At 35.7% G+C, this 18,619-nt stretch overlaps 2 protein-coding genes across 2 annotated transcripts in view; one reads left to right on the forward strand and one right to left on the reverse strand.

Moving 5' to 3' along the window:
• Positions 1-18,619, forward strand: part of LOC134663736 (protein retinal degeneration B) — a 427,614-nt gene that overhangs the window by 108,743 nt on the left and 300,252 nt on the right. The gene's annotated exons all lie outside the window — the stretch shown is intronic.
• LOC134667616 (uncharacterized) overlaps positions 6,419-18,619 on the reverse strand; it is a 33,781-nt gene continuing 21,580 nt past the window's right edge. The window contains exons 14-19 of the mRNA XM_063525352.1: positions 9,727-9,877; positions 9,471-9,617; positions 9,125-9,231; positions 8,843-8,960; positions 7,256-7,447; positions 6,419-6,633 (exon numbers count right to left, since the gene is read on the reverse strand). Of these exons, the coding sequence (XP_063381422.1) occupies positions 6,463-6,633; positions 7,256-7,447; positions 8,843-8,960; positions 9,125-9,231; positions 9,471-9,617; positions 9,727-9,877 (886 nt within the window). The 3' untranslated portion in view covers positions 6,419-6,462. The remainder of the gene's footprint in view (positions 6,634-7,255; positions 7,448-8,842; positions 8,961-9,124; positions 9,232-9,470; positions 9,618-9,726; positions 9,878-18,619) is intronic.

Genomic DNA, 18,619 nt, shown 5'->3' on the forward strand with positions numbered 1-18,619 from the left:
AATAACCTTTTTTCTAGGAAATTTTATGTAAATTATTCATGTAATAAAATTTTTTGTGCTATTGGCCATCGTTTACGAGTTATTTACGAATGACTAAAAAAGGGGACCTTACCATTTATTTTCTCCCTTCAATTTTTTTTAAAATATTCATCCTAGCGAAAAAAAGTAGCACTTATTTTATAAGTAATCTGAAACAGATTATTTACGTAAAATATATTTTTTTGCTGTGGGCTACCGTTTACGAGTTATTTATGAAAAACTAAAAAAAAATAAACGATTGTAGAACAAGTTATAAGTAACTTTCCCACCTTAATAATATTTTGTATTGAGATCATTCTGACCAGCGAACTGATTGACCCACGCTTAATATTATTTTTTATCTCCCATTTATCAATAGTTTTGTATAATAAACTATATATTTTCTTAAACGTAATAAGAGTAGCTTTACAACTATATTTTTTGTTTTCAGATTCCTGCTACATTTAAAAAAAAATTTGGTAATTATTAAAAATTCAAAAATACGTTTTTTAGTCTTTTATACTTTATGCTTTTTTTTTGTTAGAAAGTGCATTGTTTTTGTTCCAAAACTAGATTCCTCATCCTTAATTTATCTGAAAATGATATATCACATGCCGTAATAGGTATAGTTTTAGAGCAATGTTGCTCCAAGTGAAGCGCGGCGGCGTCGAACTTCCCCCCTCCCCCCCACTAAATGAGACGTGGTTCTCGATGTCTACCGGTCTGTTTCTGCTCAAGACCAGTTAAGAATCAACTGTGCCAAGTTTCAGCGCATAGTCACAAAGTGCAAGGTGTCGTGCACTAACAAACCAGCTATAAGTAGGTGCAACAAAGTCAATCGCTCTATAATAATTTTTGGTTAACTGCGAGTTCTCAGTTCAGGGCGAACTACTATAGTTCGTTTTTTTTAGCATTAGAAAGAACTTGAGAGAAGGTAAGCGATCTTGTAATGTCTTTTAATTGAAAAACGCTTTTTAAAAATCAGTAACTATCACTTTTGAAAGCAGAAGATTCATCATTGTTACATATTTGCCGTAAGTTATTTTTAAAATGTGTTTTTCAATTAAAAGACACATCAAGATTATTTACCTTATTTCTAATGCTAAAAAAACGAACTATAGTTTAGAAACAGAAAAATGTAATAGAGGTACAACACAAGTTACACAAGTTACGGGATAAGAGCTTTTTAAAGTATAACTTTCAACCACTTTCAACGTTTGTTGATAGTTATACTATTAAAAAGCTCGTAGGTATCTCGTAATGCCATGTCATATTATGTCTCTTTTTTTGTTTGCAGTACATTGCTGCTAGGTAAATTAAAAAAAATACGGGGTCATAAATTGATCTTAAACTTACTCGTACATTATCCTTTGACAACTGTAACTTTTTTCTGTGGATTTGGTTACTGTATTGGAGCCCACACAGTGGATCTATATAATATATTAGTAGTTTAGGCACGCAAAGCGTTTATCGAATGATGAACCTGCGTTCCCCAGTCTCTTTAAATACGCTAGATGACAATAGGTATGCAGTCATCCCAGGTCTATGACAATGTTTACTACAATACGACAACATCTTAGGTGGAAAGTATAAATAAAAACAAATACCTCTTTGCTGCCGCCTTATCGAGGTGTTCCGCAGTTGCGTTGTTGCACTAAAATAGCAACACTGAATGTTGTGAATTGAGACATCAAACATACCTGCTCCATGGTTCTCTTTCTGTAGGATGGACAGGCAGGATTTCATTGTTGCTCTTAGATTGCGATCTTGTCACATTCCTTTATATAGCTACCTATGCGTATATGATGCGTAAAGTTGCCTCGCCCAAATATAATTTATGCGGAGTAGTTGAAGACGTGTTTCATATTTTAATGGAATGTCGCCGAGGTGCTGCACAGCGTCGTTTGCTTAATGTCAGGTGCTATGATATCGGCAGAGTCAATAGCATACTGGTATGTCCAGCCTCTGAAGAGGCTGGGCTTCTTTATAATATGATTAAGGATATCATACAAATTCGAAGTAGTGAAAGTTAGACTGTTATAGATTAATTAGAGAGCCACTATGAGGGTGGCATTTTTAAAACCCTCTATAAAAATAGAGAATAGGTAATAAAAAAAACAAAGATACCTATTTGTATGTCTGTAAATTATAAAAGTTATTATATTAAAGGTAGAGTCCGGCTAGCCAAAAATTGTTGACAGATATTTCGTTGTTGTATCACCAATTGTCTATGATTTAAAAAAAAGCTAAAAGGCAGTTGTCAATTTATAGTAGTAGTAGTAGTAATCAACTAATCACTTTATTGTACACAAGACAGGTTTACACAAATAACGGCTCGATTCTGAAAATGTATTAGATCTCTACTAGACCTCAACAAGTTACGATATGGATAATTTAAAGATATTTGTAAGATAGAATATGTCAAATTTGACGTTTCCGCGATCCTGGAGGCCCTCTTGAACGATTTCGACAAGTTATGACTTAGATATCCAAGTCACATCTAGTCGATATCTAATGTAAATCTAATTGATCTCTATATCGTTTCTAGATCTTGTGATTATCTCGTTTCCCGAATACGCGTGATAATTACAGTAATGGAAGTACAAAGGCGAACTTATCCCTATAAGGGATCTCTTCCAGCTAACCTTCGATTAGATGAGAGGAAAACTCCAGTCAGGTCAGATAGACATACTTACGGGATGTACAGTAATATTTAGAAAAAGTAAACTAACGTAATGTCAACTCATAAAATACATAAATAATATTATCGAATAAAATACATAAAATACATATGTACTAGCATGACATAGCATAGCATAGCATTTATGTCATTCATTCAAATTGTTTTCGGTTTATAAGGGATATATTATTTTATTTATTTTAAATATATATAATATTAATAATGTCTATACTGAGTGAGGTTCGCAAACTATTATTTAAGCTCGTAAATAATTACGACAATGTGCGAAGTTGACGTGTAGCGTTATACATATAACGAAAAACTGCAATGTTTACAACTCATTAACAAATGTAAACAAATTAGGAGGTTGGTGCTCTATAAATATTTTGATACTTAGTATTTAGCATATTTGGCATAGAACTTATGTATTTTTTTTGGTGATGGATTAATATTACGGTATTATCGAGCGAGGTCTTATTTATACTACATTTCATATTCCGCCTTGTTACAATGGTATATGGTGAGAAAGTGTTAACATATGTGTTTATCATTGACTGTACTTTACATAGTGTTAGAAATTATGTGAGCTGACTTTGAGTGCGCCTCAACGTATATTCCTTATGCGGCCCCGACACTATCATTAGCAATGACATGAAATTTCATGACGCTCCAGCGTTTGGTCCATTCAGGTCATGACATTCCTAAATCTCCCCACACACTTATCAGTATTTCTATCAGTATTTTCATCATTACCTTTCACGGGGAATTTTAAGTTATTATTTTCCTAACCGTTCTTAGTTATGTTGTAGTGTACGTTTTGAAGAACACAAAACCAAGACATTATTCAATCATCGATTCAAATATTTCTAACCTGTCGTAATTATACTATGTACTGTGGCAACTCTATGCCCGATGAGCCAGAAAAATGCAGAAAAAGAAATAGTTAATTAAAAAGAATATTTATTTGTTTCAACCTTTCGGTGCGTGCGTGCGCCATGACTGTGTGAAAGATTGGTAGTTAAAAAATGTATCCAAATATTTTTTTTCATTCTTACCACGAACCGGGAATCAAACTATTTTTAAAGTACAATCAGTATCATATATGTAGTAGGTAGCATCCAAAGTACCTATTCAAATAGTTCGGTACGCTATACATACCTATTATATGGTGTACCGAACTATTTGAATACTTTGGATGCCACCTACTATACGACGCTGACTGTACCTACTGGATTCTTCTGTTATGTAAGAATGTATACGTATTTGGTTAAGAAAAAAGGTACCTGATATGTAGGGATTGCAATCCGGTCCGGCGGATCCGGTAATCCGGCCGGATCCGGCACATTTTTCAAGATACCGGATCCGGCAAAATTCACCGGATCCGGTCTCGGATCCGGTAAAGTGAATCAAAGCGCTAAAATATAAAATAACAGCTTAAAACACTGCTAAAATTTAAAAGTTCCCGCCAATATTCGAATTTTCTCGCTCGCAAACAGCAACACAACAACTTGTTTGTTAGTTGACACCAGTCTTCTAGCCGACGAAATATATGTAGTCGTAGCGTTGAGATTTCCGTGCACCGTAAGTACTGGATTGTTTTATATTCAATTTATTGTATTGTTTCATTGTAATTTAATGTACATGTTCTCTCGTTTTATTTTGTACAAACCATTATAGCCCACTTTAAGACACAGGTTTTTGGGGTATCCGAAATACTAATACTTGTACATAATTATATTAATTATTAAAAAAGTGGTTAGGATTTTGCTGATTAAAACTAGTCGGGGTTTCTGCGGTTGACTTGACGTTTAGTAAAAACAATATCTGTGGGGGTTCGAAGTAAGGAGGTATAAAAAAAGAGTCCGTCATAAAGCAAGTTCGAAAGGGATAGTCTTATATGGAACATTCAACCATAAACACTAACTATTCATTCTCAATTAGTCATAAAACTTTTTAAGCTTTACAGGCCTGTTTTACTTAATATGTTTTATCCTTCTTACAAATACATAAGTCAAAATGAGAGATAAAGACCAAAACGAGAAGATCAAAACTATTCATAGCTAATTCAGGCCAGTAACGCGTTTATAAATACATAATGCCATAAACCAGAGAGTTTACTTATAGGATAGATGCATACTTACAACATGTTATTATATAAGGCCATATACAGAATATACAAAATAGGGATGTTGACCATATTTTAAAAAATATATTGAACTCCATGCACGAAATAAAACGCAAAAGGGAATATTACGCAAAAGTCGGCGTAGGGTCCACTAGCAAATTCAGAGGGTCTACTTCGAAATGCGAAAATCGAAATTTCGTTATCAGTCTCTAACGCTCGAATACGCAAGAGTGATAAAGAGGCAGAAAACGAAATTACGCGGTAAGCCCTCAGTATGTGCTAGAGGCGCCCCCTACGCAGAGTACTGCGTAATATTATTATATTTCCCTGAATAGGGAATATTACTCGAAACTCTGCGTAGGGGGCGCCACTACTACAATCCATCACAATCTGGGGTCTACCGCGAAACACGAAATTTCGTTATCTAACCCCTCTATCACTTTTCATCATCATCATCCTCACTTTTGCATATTCGAACGATAAAGAGGCAGATATAACTAAATTTAGATTTTCGCGTTTCCCGGTAAAAATATAATTAAATTGTTGTAAACAACATAAAATAAAAGGTTTTTAATTTTTATTTCATGTATGGAAACTTTTAGAAAGGGACAGAGATTTTCTTTGTGCATCGTATTCTGCATGTTTTCCTTTTTTCTTAAGAGTCAAGTGAAAATAAACTTTAGAGCAATGATAAGACTAGAGTAGGTATACTTCACTTATTGATTTAAATGCCAGTAATGACTCTTGTTAGTATAAAACCTTCTTCTAAAGTACTTTAAATGACGGAATGAGGGATTAGAGTGATGCGCTCCACTCACTATCAGTATAATGTCATTATTTCGACATTTCTTCAAAAATATTAAAAATGTTTAATAACTTCATTATCGTCCATCATTCTTTCTGTCATTTCTGATTCCATAATTCTAACCAATTCACTGTCAGTATAATGTCATTTCGAGTATCATTACTTTGACATAACTCCAATACTGACGGAAATTATTAAAATAAACTTAATTACTTGCCGTCATTCCTTCATGACACTCCCTACACTATCACTAAAAACGTCATTCCGTCAAAGTAATGTCAGTATCCATGATAGTGTCGGGGCCGTATTAGGTACCTTGCGTGTGAAAATCAAAAATATTTTCTAGTATTAAAACTATAACTCCTACTACACAAAGTGTGACCAGCCCAAGATTTTTTGAATTTCCCGCCAAACATTTAAGTAAAATTTCAGTAGCCAGACTCTAGAACAGCGGTTCTTATAACTCTTTGAACGCTATTATGTATACATATATATAACACGCCATTGTAAACGTGTGTCGAGGTTAACTGTTATTTAACTGCAACCGTGCGTGTCTGTGGACGTCTTTGGCATTAAAATTTTATTTTAAGGAGTAATAGAGTTGTTTGTTTTTTAACCCCTCGTGCTACCCGAACAAGCGAAAGATTCCAAGAGCGTAGCGAGTGGTTCAAAAATGGAATCTGGCTTTCAGGATTGGTGAAAATTATATTTCATAGCATTACTCGGGAAACAAGATGTACCGTAGAATTGTTAAAACATAAAGCATGGACGAAATATTTTATTAAAATGTTCAGACACATTAAGTGCATAGGTACTAAATAAGGAGTAACAGTGTTAGAGAAGCAGAGATTTAACACATTCACATTCTAAATGAGCGCAGTCAGGTTTGTGAGTGGTCTCGCAGAGGTTGCAGTGACACTCCTGGAGCGCAGAGCCGAGCACGTGGCACAGGGACTGCTGTTCTCCGGACAACTCACAGTTCTCGTCACCCCATTTGTAGCCAAACTGTGGTAAAAACAACATTTTTTTTGTTCATTTTAAGTTACCGTGAACTGTCTAACCAATCCGTATAACTCCTAAAGCAGACATTCGGCTATGCTATAAGCTATATGTGAAGCGCGTGGACTTCCTCAAGTACACGCTTCGACAACGCACCTTCATATTATTTAACAGATGTCAACAGTCAAATAACTTAACTATTATATCTCATGCCCGCTAGTGCGGCATCAAATAGACAAAATTTGTCTAAAAGTCAGCACAAGATCGTATAGTCTACCCACGAGAATTGCTACCTAAAAGAAGGCTACTTTACTCGCAATCGCACAAGTGTCCATAACACTGCAGCTAGGTTTGGGCCTGGGAATAAAAAAACCACGTCCTCGTCCTCGCGTTGTGTAAAACATCTTTATGTACAGTTATCTGTATTTTGTATGTAATTCGACATTAAGAGACCATATACATCTCTTAGTAATTGTAATACGTTAGATTGAATTGTTAGTTTTATTTAATAAAATTGTTGATGTTATTATTTTTGCTTTTATGTAAATTCAATGTTGACGTGTAAAAGTGCCCTTGTGGCCTATTTGCTGAATAAATGTTGATGTTTGATGTTATTATTGGCACTCACAAAAGTAGCCATAGCCTTGCAGTGGGCTCGGCGAGCCTTGGGCTTGGCGAGCTGTGCGAGCAGCGCCCAGGCGCGCGCACAGCGGCGGTCCCACCGCAGCGCCTGCTCGGCGCAGGCCGCCGCGCACGCCGACATCGCTACTTCGGCGTCTGCGTCGCCGGCGCCGGCGAGCTTCCCAGCCGCCACTTGGCGCTGTAAGCACAGAATAAATACAGTGAAACCTGGATAAGTGGGATCTCAAGGGACGAGCAAATTTGTCTCACTTAAAGAGGTTTTCAACTTACACAGGCTCCCAGTTAGCCAGGTACAAATAAATTTCTGTCTCATTTACAGAGGGTTCCATTAATAGAGGTGAGAATAGAGTATATTTCAGTTATAGAGGTGGTTAATAAGGTATTTGGTAATTATCTTTAAAAATAAATAAGGCAAAATAATCCTTGTCCCTAAATATTTTTTAAGTCTGTTTAAATATTCCTTTGAATTTATTTTAATGGTTCTCCAAAGGATAGATATTTCAAAATTAAATTAAATTTGATACGGACTTCATTGCGTATTAGAAATTTAATAAATTAAAATTTATTTTTTTGTGTTACTTATCAATATCTCAGCTTTCGTTTCGATAGTTTTAACTACTTACATAAATTAACTAAATCAAACTTGAAGTTGTTTAGACACAATTAGGCAAATGCGGAATTTGTGGATAGACTAAGAGTTAGTAAGAATACGGAAATTGTTCAATGAAGTCCAAGTTAGAGAGGTCATAGATTGACGTTATCTCAGATACAGAAGTCAATTCCCTATAAAATTCTAAAAAACAATTAGGAAAATGTAATCTTCTAAACATAGTCTCAGTAAAAGAGGTAAAATACACTCTCTGTCTCAATTATAGAGGTAAATGTGACTATAAAATCACAACAACGAATCCCAGTTATAGAGGTTCGCTTTTTCTCAGTAACAGAGGTAATTCAGTGCTAAAGTGTCGGGACCGCACCATGAGTCCCAGCTATAGAGGTTTCTCACTTATCCAGGTCCCACTTAACCAGGTTTCACTGTAATAGTACAGAAGGTACAGAAGACTCACTCTCTAACAAAACGCGTCTGTCACGATCAGCACAGATATGGCCGCTAGGCGGCGACAGCGCCACGCGCGGCTTATGGCAAACCCTAAAATTGGGGTCGAACGGATGGACTTTTAGCTACCTGTAGCAAAGCGACGAAATCGCGGAGTGAGCCACGCCTGCTGTAAGTAATTATCATACCGTGTCCTTAGTTCAGCCCTGAACTTTAATTGTTGAGCCATTTAAGGTTTTACATTGGACATTACCATACCATACCTTTAGTATTATTAACCAATTTAGCTTGAACCATAAATGGATCAACAATTAAAGTTTGTGACCGTACGTACCTATCGACGTCATGTGACATAAAGTTAGGCAAGAACTCCGGGATCCAAAATTTGAGTAAGTAATTAGATCTGTATAGCTGACTGTATAAACTGTACCGAATACCCTGCATCCCTACAACTCCTGGCCCGGCCGCGCATTCAGGAAACCGCAGACAGGTTATACCGAATGTTTGTTCTTATACCATGAGCCAGTCGTCGGCGAGGGCCATCCAGGCGTAGGCGCTGGGTTGCCGGCGCAGCAGGTCGACGATCACGCTGCGCGCTCGCTGCGGCTCTCGGCCCGGTAGTGCGCTCAGTATACTGTCCAAACATAGTAGTTATAGATACTTAGTGCACGGATAAGAGAGATATGACAGGCATAAATCTAAAACAACTCACAGACATGCAATATCATCAAAATTCTAATAAATCTACAAAATTATCATTTTTTTGGAGCAAAATTGTTAATGAATTTGTGTACCAACCTGTATGAGTTTATACAGTTGCCAGCTTTTTCGTAAGATGTCAAAGCTGCATTGTGATTTTTCTTTTTTTTCAAGCATTCCGCTTGTAAACTGTGCAAATAGTTAATCTGTAACATAAACATAAATAAGTATCATCTAAGATATTTAGTGTATACCGCCGACCAGGCTTAATGTTCTTCCACTAGTTTTTTTCTGGAAGGAACTGACTTAGGTTTTTGTGCTTAGTAAGAGGCGGATTTACTCTACATAAATACCTATAACTAAGCCAAATGGTTGGACAAATAATAACTTAAACTACTACCTGTGGCTCCAGTATCTACTACAGTAGAATGAACTGAAGATTAACCTCTCCAAAGGAATCAATTCCTTCTTTGAGAAGACAGAGCGCGTTGTCGATGTCACCGCGCAGTCGACAGGCCAGCGCTACGAGGTGCGAGTACGCCGGTGTCATGCCCTGACATGACAGCGCTCGTGCCAAGCATACTTCTGCCAGCTGTTAAAGATAAATACAAAATAAGAAAAATCTAACTAAAACTTGTCTCTCTCTGAGAAAGATTCAGTCCGTACATAGTTGCAAATTAAATGGACACAAACATATGTACCGGCATTGCACGTAATCTCAATAAGAGATCAGCGGCCTCTAGAAATTGATTTGTGGCAGGCAGAAGAGGTGTGGAATACCACCAGTCGCCAAGTTCCTTCTCCCAGCCTCGCTCAGGTGCTAGGTCCACTGCCAGGTTTTCAGTTCGAGTCCTTCAATTGAACAAATAAGGTAGTCAATATTCAGAGCATAAAATAGCAATGGTCAAATAAACCAATCTTTAAAAAAAAAAGAAAATGATTAGTAACGTTCATGATGCAGAATTGGCTGTAACATAGTTATTGGTTTTACAAGGGGGTAAAGTGGTTGTACCTCTCGTGCTAATACAGAACCTGACCAATAGGCCAAGCAATAAGAAGTTATAGAGGGAAATGCTAGGAACACAATTTTTGACTCCGTAGCGTTGTTTGGACTAGTTAGGAGGTGAACATATCAAAAGTCCCCGGCCGTAGCCCCGGTGCTGGGGGGTAGAGGGGGGAAAGAAGGTCTCATTTTTCGGTTTTTCACTTATATCTTGGAAACTTTGCGTCTTAGCGACATGACTACTAAGACAAACCAAAAGCTGATAAAATTAGTTACAAGTTTTATTCAGTCAAGTTTTTCGATATATTGAATAGTTTTTGAGATATCCGCTCTTGAAAGTTTATTTAGGGCTTTCAATTTTATCTTGATATCTACATTAGTGAAGCTCTTAGGCCGTGTTTGGTATCATTTTCGTATAAGTCGGGGGTGCTGAATTCATTTTTGGTATCACATTGACACCATTCCTACGAAAAAACATATAAACTTTAAACAAATACCTTTTTTTTTTAATTCCTCTTCACGCTTAAAACGCTCAACCGATTTAATTGAATTTTGGTGTACAGATATTTCGAGTCCCAAGACAGGACATAAGATACTTTTTATCTCAATGATCATCCTTTAAAGTTGTGAAATGGAGTATGGGGGGAATTCAACTTCGTCGACGAAACTGAATTTCTGAGGTTAATATTGCTTAAGGTAAGGTTTGAAGTCATGTTTGGTATCATTTTCATCTAAATCACAGATGTATACTGTGACGTCTAGGTTCTGTTGTTGTATTGCGAGGTAATAAATAAAACTCAGTTGGTCAGGCATGTGCTCCGCGACCCGTCTGCACGCCATGACAGTTGACAACAGAATGTCGACCTGCAGGTAGTTCGCATTGCACTTTTATTGTGTAAACGTCACATCTCTTCCTTTTTATAAATGATTTATTTATTTTACATTATGCGTTAGCTATGCAACAATAGTTCAACCATCTCACATCTGTTTATCTTATAACTGCTAGGTTAATTTAGATTCTAATTCCGACTTACTGCCACCGGTCCGGAAAACAGCGTTAACCTCAGACCCGAGAAGAACCGGTGGAAGAAACTCGGCTAGGTGTATATATATTTATTTCTCAACAGTTCAACGATAAACATTTTTAACAATATCAATCTTGGAATATTTAGAACTCTTCCTAGTATCTCTCTCAGTTGCTTAGCGGTCAGCTGGAAGAGACCCCTTAAAAGGATAAGTTCATCTTTGTACATATTTATTATATTCTCTTTATAATTCTCTTATTGTTATGTACTTGTTTAGTGTAATAAAGTGTTTTAATACAATTATGGTTTTACTTTTACAATGTCAGTCCCTGTCCTTCTCCTTTTTGCAGTTTTGAGTCTGTTTTCTTTTATTCACATTGATAACTCGGGTTTAAATATCTTACGAGTTTAACCTTAATTGCTACATATTTTCTTTGGATGCTTACAATTTTCTAGGTTTTTCCATTTGCATTCAAGCTATGTACATGTTTCACACATTAATATCTATTTCAAGAGTTTCCAATAAAATTGTTACAAGCAGGTTGCTTTCTAATAACATCTCGTACCTGTACATTATTTATTGGCAACAGCCGTTTGCCTCAGTTTTACTTGGCTTGTTTGATAGGTAATACAGTATAATATATAGATAGGATGCAATTTATAATATACGTAAATGGTCCAATGTTAAATAAGGTAAAAAGTCTTACAAGATACACCACAACCTGTTTAGTTTTACTTGTGTATTGCCGGCCTAGCCAAGGTTACATTCGCCATCGCTTCGACAACGAAAAGCATTATGTCTCTCTATCACTCTTCGATATTAGTGCGACAGTGACAGCTGCGTTTCGATCGCTACGGAGCGTAAGCGATTGGTATCCCGGCTACGCGGCCTGGTATGATATTTACGCAACCATGATCTATACCTACCTACAAGTAGATTTCTATTACTCAGGTATAATGATGTAGGTACCTACATATTTGACCGTTATTATTATAAATTGCATTGGATTGGATATATTATTTTATTACCGTTTTTTAATTACAATACTTGCTGAATACAGATCAATACCTGTTCTGTTAATCTAGCAACTTACTGTTACTCATATAATGAATGAGATTATTTATGTCATGAAAATAACTCCAATACTTGCTTACTAATTGGAAGTTGATTTTAGCCTTGACTATAGTCTACAGTAGCCCTTGACTACAATATACAGTCTTAATTTGATCATGATTACAGTCACATTAATTATTATTATTTTTATAGACATTTTGTTTCCATTAGGTTCAATCATTTAAAAATATATTATAGAGCAAAACTAGCACTTGTGTATATTCATTTTCCTGCCTTGATTGTGGCATATATTGTTTAACTCTAATTATTTATATTTTACAAGGAACCAATGGAATGTCATTACCATGAACACGGTTTCACTTTACTTTATTATTTTTCCGTTGCTTTAATAAAACCCTAGGCCATTTTGGGTTTTCGTTCATATTTGGTACTAAGTACCGAAAGTACGATAATTATTAAACAACGACTTAAGTAAATCACTCTCTGATAATATATGTAATATAATATATGTACTCTTGAAAATATAAAGAGGTTCGATCTGCAACCTCAATTTACAAGGTTTGTTTGATTTGTTAATCTCAACCTCAATTTGGCAAACTGTAGTTTGGTGCAATCAAGATCACGTCTGGTCCTTAGGGTTTTATACGTACACAGTATAAATTTCCCTCTAACGTGCCTTTTTATTACACTTAAAACTCATGGCTATCTGGGTAATTGTCCGATATTGATGCCATCACTTTGGCAGTCCGTTTTACGAACTTGGTTACTATTTTCGTATGTGTATGTTTTCACGATTAGGAACAAGTCATATAGAAAGTAGCCCAGTGGGAGTGCAAGGTTTCACGCATCGCCACAGATTGGTACTTTGTTTTTATTTTCAGCATTTACTTTAGATACCTACACGATGTGTGGCATTGTGACAGACCCAGCGTCTATTTATTTACCCTTAATTTACCTTTGACCTGATTGTCAATTTATAGAATTATGTGTTCTTATGGCACTAAAATTAGTTGATTGGCTTTAGGTAATTTATTTATTTCGGGACTTTTATCTAGTCGGCCCGTCGACTTTTATCGGTATTCGTTTAGTCCTAGTGCTTTGCATTTTGAATTGGCCTTTGTAGGCACATTTATCACATGCCGGCACATTTTATCTTTCAGGGGGTAGGCGGCGCCATTATCGCAATCCTGTCTACCTGTTTGTTATGTTGGCCCAAAACACTTTCCGTTGCATCCTAACATTTTATCTATATTTTTTCCATAATCACTTGTTTATTGTAACTGAAACCCCTAGATTCAACATTTCTTTTAGATCCACGGAGGCTCAATTTTCAACCAATCTGTCAATAAGATCGTTTTTCTTTTCCGCATTGAAATCACGTTTAGAATCATTAGGAATAGATTAGATTAGACATTTTCAAAGTCCAGTTCCTGTTGCATCAGTCGAATTATGAATTGTTCATACCAAATCTGTTTCCGTGAAAGGTATTAGTGTAATTCGTCGACAGCAACTTTGAAAATGTCCATTACACTAGCTTCTAAAACGTGCGTACTTGGAGGAGTGCTCGCAGCTAGCAGGCACACGACACTTAGGCACATTCTAAAGCGTACAATTAAGACATCATTGTAAAACTATCCGTAAGTAAGCACGGAACATGTGCGTTAGGTAAGTACCTTCTAACTACCGGGTTTCTGTACTTAAGGAGTTATCGAAGTAACACAACGTGTAAAAACAGAACAGGTAGACACATATACATAGGATTGGACCCCAAGATATTACATTAAAGTTCCACGAGTCTTTGTGACAATAACCTGAGTTTCAATCTTTAAGGTTAATTATAGTCACATATTACTAACAATGTTTTATGGATTTTTTCCTGAAATATATAAATTTTTAATTTTGAAGAACTTATCATTTGCACTACATGGGCCGATATCCCATGCAGCACTCGCGGAGATTTCACTCCAATTGTAGGTATTTATTTATACGGAACTCGTATCTTGCATAAACTATGCATTAATACCTTTGGCTTTTCAGTCTATGAAACTCGACTTTGCCTGTTTGTCATATTTACAGGCAAGGTTGTGTCAATGTGTAGTTAGTCATTTTAAATACACCATAGTCGGCATCCGCAACCCTGCCCCACCACCATAACCGCGGTACTTGCATTTGAAAACTCGTTTTTAAATAAATAACTTATTTAAGGAGGACAGGGTAAGCATTTCATGAGTGTCCAAATGCAATCGATCACCGTGTAATCATTGCTGGCGCGGCAGAATTATTAACCATACCTTCCCAAGGCCCACGGTCCTACCAGATGAAGTAGGTAAGTAGATACTTTCTAAGGTCGGTAAAATTTGAATTTTTTACATCTATTCGGAAAATGGATATTTTTATATAATTATTTTCAGGAAAATCTGTTTACTGCATACATGTACGACTCTAAACTTCATAATCTCAAGACTCTTAGACCCTTTAGATTCTATAGACTCTTTAGACCATTTAAACTCTTACAATCTTTAGACTCTAATTTAGACTTTGTAGACTCCTTAGACTCTTTTGACTATTAAGACTATTTAGACTCTTTGGACTCTTTTAGACGTTTTAGAGACTCTTTAGATTCTTTAGACTATTAAGACTCTTTAGACCCTTTAGACGCTTTATACGCTTTAGACTCTTAAGACTCTTTAAGTTCTTTAGACTAGACTTTTTTTTTTCTTATATACTATGTGATGTGAAAAACAGTATGGGTCACATGGTAGCAAAATTATTTTCACTTTGGGCGTTAACCCTTGAATCCCTCACTAAACTCAGTATTCCATTTTAGAATCCCTCGCTTCGTTCAGGATTCAATGTTCGCCGTCAGCGTCGCCGTAACAATAACATTTTGCTCCTTAGCGACATAGGTTGTGTTTAATTGTAGCACGGTTGCATCTGTTTTGCTTCGTTCCATTTAAAAAAAAACAAAATCAACCCTGAATTCTACATTATAGATTCAGATTTCAATAGCAAGTTCAGATTTTTCCTTGTATGGCTGGGCCCCAGGAGGGTAAGTGCAATATTACCCATCAGATTAACACAACAACATTGACAACTATAAATTCCCTTTTTGGAGAATTCTCGTATTGAGCTTAAGCTTTACGACAAATTTCACCGACAGTATCAGTTTGTTTACTTATTTTTCCTTTTTCATTATAGAAACAAGACCCAGATAATATATTATGCTCATTTGGTTAAATAATTTAAATGCATATCTAAGTAGCACGTAAACTAAGTAGAACATATTGTATAGCAGCATTAGCAGCTGATCTGTTGATTATTATTGAGTTTGACTCGAAATAAAGAGTACATTTATTATTTATTTAGGTAGATAACTTCCGGTTAAAAGTAATAAACCTTATTATGTGAAGTATTATTAAGCATTTGCCCTTAATTTGATACATTTGTGAGCTAATAATAAACTACAGCGAACCCAGATATTGTTTCAACAACCGTTAACGCAGACAGCACCACGTTGGTATACTTAGTTACCTATAATAAATTACCGGTGAACAGACATATTCAGCACTATACAGCAATATGCGCGACAGTTTATTTATTATACGTATAGCTTAATTATAGTTTTACACGCTTCCATAAATTCACAGTCGCTATAAAAGTTTTATTTCTATTTTATAATAACTTATTTTACCGTATTTGGCTTAATTTCTGTTCACCGACCCGTTTTTGGAAAGCTAAACGCATTAAATAGTATTTAAACTGAATAAGACGTTGGAATGTGCCCTATAGTAATACTATTTGCGTAAAAATAGTTTTTTTCTCGACCAAAATATAGTTTAAGTACCAGAAGTGTACCTTATAAAGATGTTTATGTGCTCAGAGCTATCCCTTCCCTTGAATGGAAAAATAATTTCAAACTGATCACTTTTTGTCGGATATTTAGCAACTACATCGGTTTTGTTTTCTTTTTCTTACGTTTTTTATCCTCGTCGCCATTGTGACGTCTAGGTTCTGTTGTTGTATTGCGAGGTAATAAATAAAACTCAGTTGGTCAGGCATGTGCTCCGCGACCCGTCTGCACGCCATGACAGTTGACAACAGAATGTCGACCTGCAGGTAGTTCGCATTGCACTTTTATTGTGTAAACGTCACATATACCATCCTAAATTTCATCTAAATCCGGTTCAGCCGTTATTTACTCCCCATACAAACTTCCACCCCACTTTTCACACCGTCAAAAGATGTTTTTGGTTATAAAAACTATCTTATGTCCTGTGTTGAGACTGAAACTATTTCTGTACCAAATTTCAACGAAATTGGTTCAGCGGTTTAAGCGTGAAGAGGGATTTAAAAAAATATGTTTTTTTTAATTTTGATTTTACTTCGAAATAGTGTCAATGTGATACCATAAATGAATTCAGCACCCCCAATTTATACGAAAATGATACCAAACATGGCCTAACAGCTTCACTGGTGTAGATATCAAGATAAAATTAAAAGCCCTAAATAAACTTTCAAGAGCGGGTATCTCAAAAACTATTCAAGATATCGAAAAACTTGACTGAATAAAACTTGTAACTAATTTTATCAGCTTTCGGTTTGTCTTAGTAGTCATGTCGCTAAGACGCAAAGTTTCCAAGACATCAATGAAAAACCGAAAAATTCGACCTTCTTACCCCCCTCTACCCCCCAGCACCGGGGTTACAGCCGGGGACTTTTGATATGTTCACCTCCTAACTAGTCCAAACAAAGTTACGGAGTCAAAAATTGTGTTCCTAGCATTTCCCTCTACAACGTTTTTTGAGCATTCATTTCCTGACCTACAAGCGAAAGATCCCAAAATTAAAACTAGCATAGCGAGGGGTGCGATAAACTAAATTTTGAGGCTTGCGAGGGTTCCAAGGCACGAGAGTTAAAGAAATTTTGCTAACTGTAACTTATCAAACAAAATCAAAGCTAATCGAATCCAAATGTATGCTATTAGGTAAATATTTATCATTCAAAATAATTATTTAAAAGTCAATCCTAGCAACAGCGGCGTAGCGTATGTGTTTGCCGCCCGGGGCCGATCAGAAATTTGCCGCCCCGTTTATGATAAAAATTAGTAGTCAGACATGAAAAAGTTCGGTAAAAATATTAAAATAAAACTTTTTTTTCTTGGCTGGCAATCATTTATTTAATTATTTAAGCAGGTATTTTAAGTATTTAGTATATTACGTTATATTATGATGGTTTGTGTTTATTTAATTTAGTTTTGCTAAATAAATCAACTTGCCTAAACAATTATATTTCAGAAATAAAACCGTGTACATAAATGACATAACATATTATAGGTCAGGAAATGAATGCTCAAAAAACGTTGTAGAGGGAAATGTTATGAACACAATTTTTGACTGCGTAACTTTGTTTGGACTAGTTAGGAGGTGAATATATCAAAAGTCCCCGGCTGTAGCCCTAAACCTAAGGTGTAAACCTTTCAACATAAGTTCATAGTGTTAACTGCTGCTCTGGCTTCTTTATTTGTTATCAAGCTAACAGTAAATTAAATACTGACCGATAGTGAATAAAAATAAAGAACACAGTTGTGTTACTTAGAAAATTTAATAAATGTGTCCATTCCTTGCTCGTGCAACTTGTGCAAGGCACAAACAATAGATAGGAGACCCAAACATTTTTTTGGATTTTATTGCTATGAGTTCATTATAAATTTTGCTAATTACGATTTACGGAGTCTGCTCTTTGAAATTCGTGTATAAATAAGTAACTACTGTCAATACCTCGCAGGGAATTAACATTTTGTTCGAGTTACGGAGTCGAAATAATTCTATGTTTACCGCGTTTTTCTATTTAAGTAATTTAAGTATGAGAAAAAACGTCAATGACTGAGAATTACGACTTAAAGAGGTTCGCATTATCGAGATTACACTGTATTTCCAAAATAAAACGGATACATATTATGTACAGTCAAGGAATTTAAATTCCGACCCATTTCGTACTTTGTCACAGTGACAACCGTATGAGGTCTCTAGCGGCTTTCATATTGATTATCACTGTGACAAAGTACGAAATGGGTCGGAATTTAAATTCCTTGACTGTACCTACTAATTACTCGGTAGCTCGGCACCTAATTCTAAGGTAGATATTGTACCTAGTTTACGCACATACGCCTAAAACTTTCAAATTAGGAATATATGTAATTACATTTAAATTACTCAACATTTAAATACAATAAAAATAAGTAGGTACTTAGTTACTTACCTTTCGACGATAATTCAATAACAATTCGCAAATCGAATCTATTATTTGTTTCAATTCCAAATTCCAAATTCCAAATTCTTTATTCGTTCATCACAGGTACATAAATAGGTGATAACTTAATATTCTAAGGAACAGCCGTGATGTGCCTTTTGGCGTACGAAATAATTTCTTATTATCTAACTATATACATTTTTTTTACATTATTTACATGGGTAATGAGATTGGCATATGCA

This window comes from Cydia fagiglandana, chromosome 1 (assembly GCF_963556715.1).
Source record: "Cydia fagiglandana chromosome 1, ilCydFagi1.1, whole genome shotgun sequence".
In the NCBI taxonomy this organism is placed as follows: domain Eukaryota; kingdom Metazoa; phylum Arthropoda; class Insecta; order Lepidoptera; family Tortricidae; genus Cydia; species Cydia fagiglandana.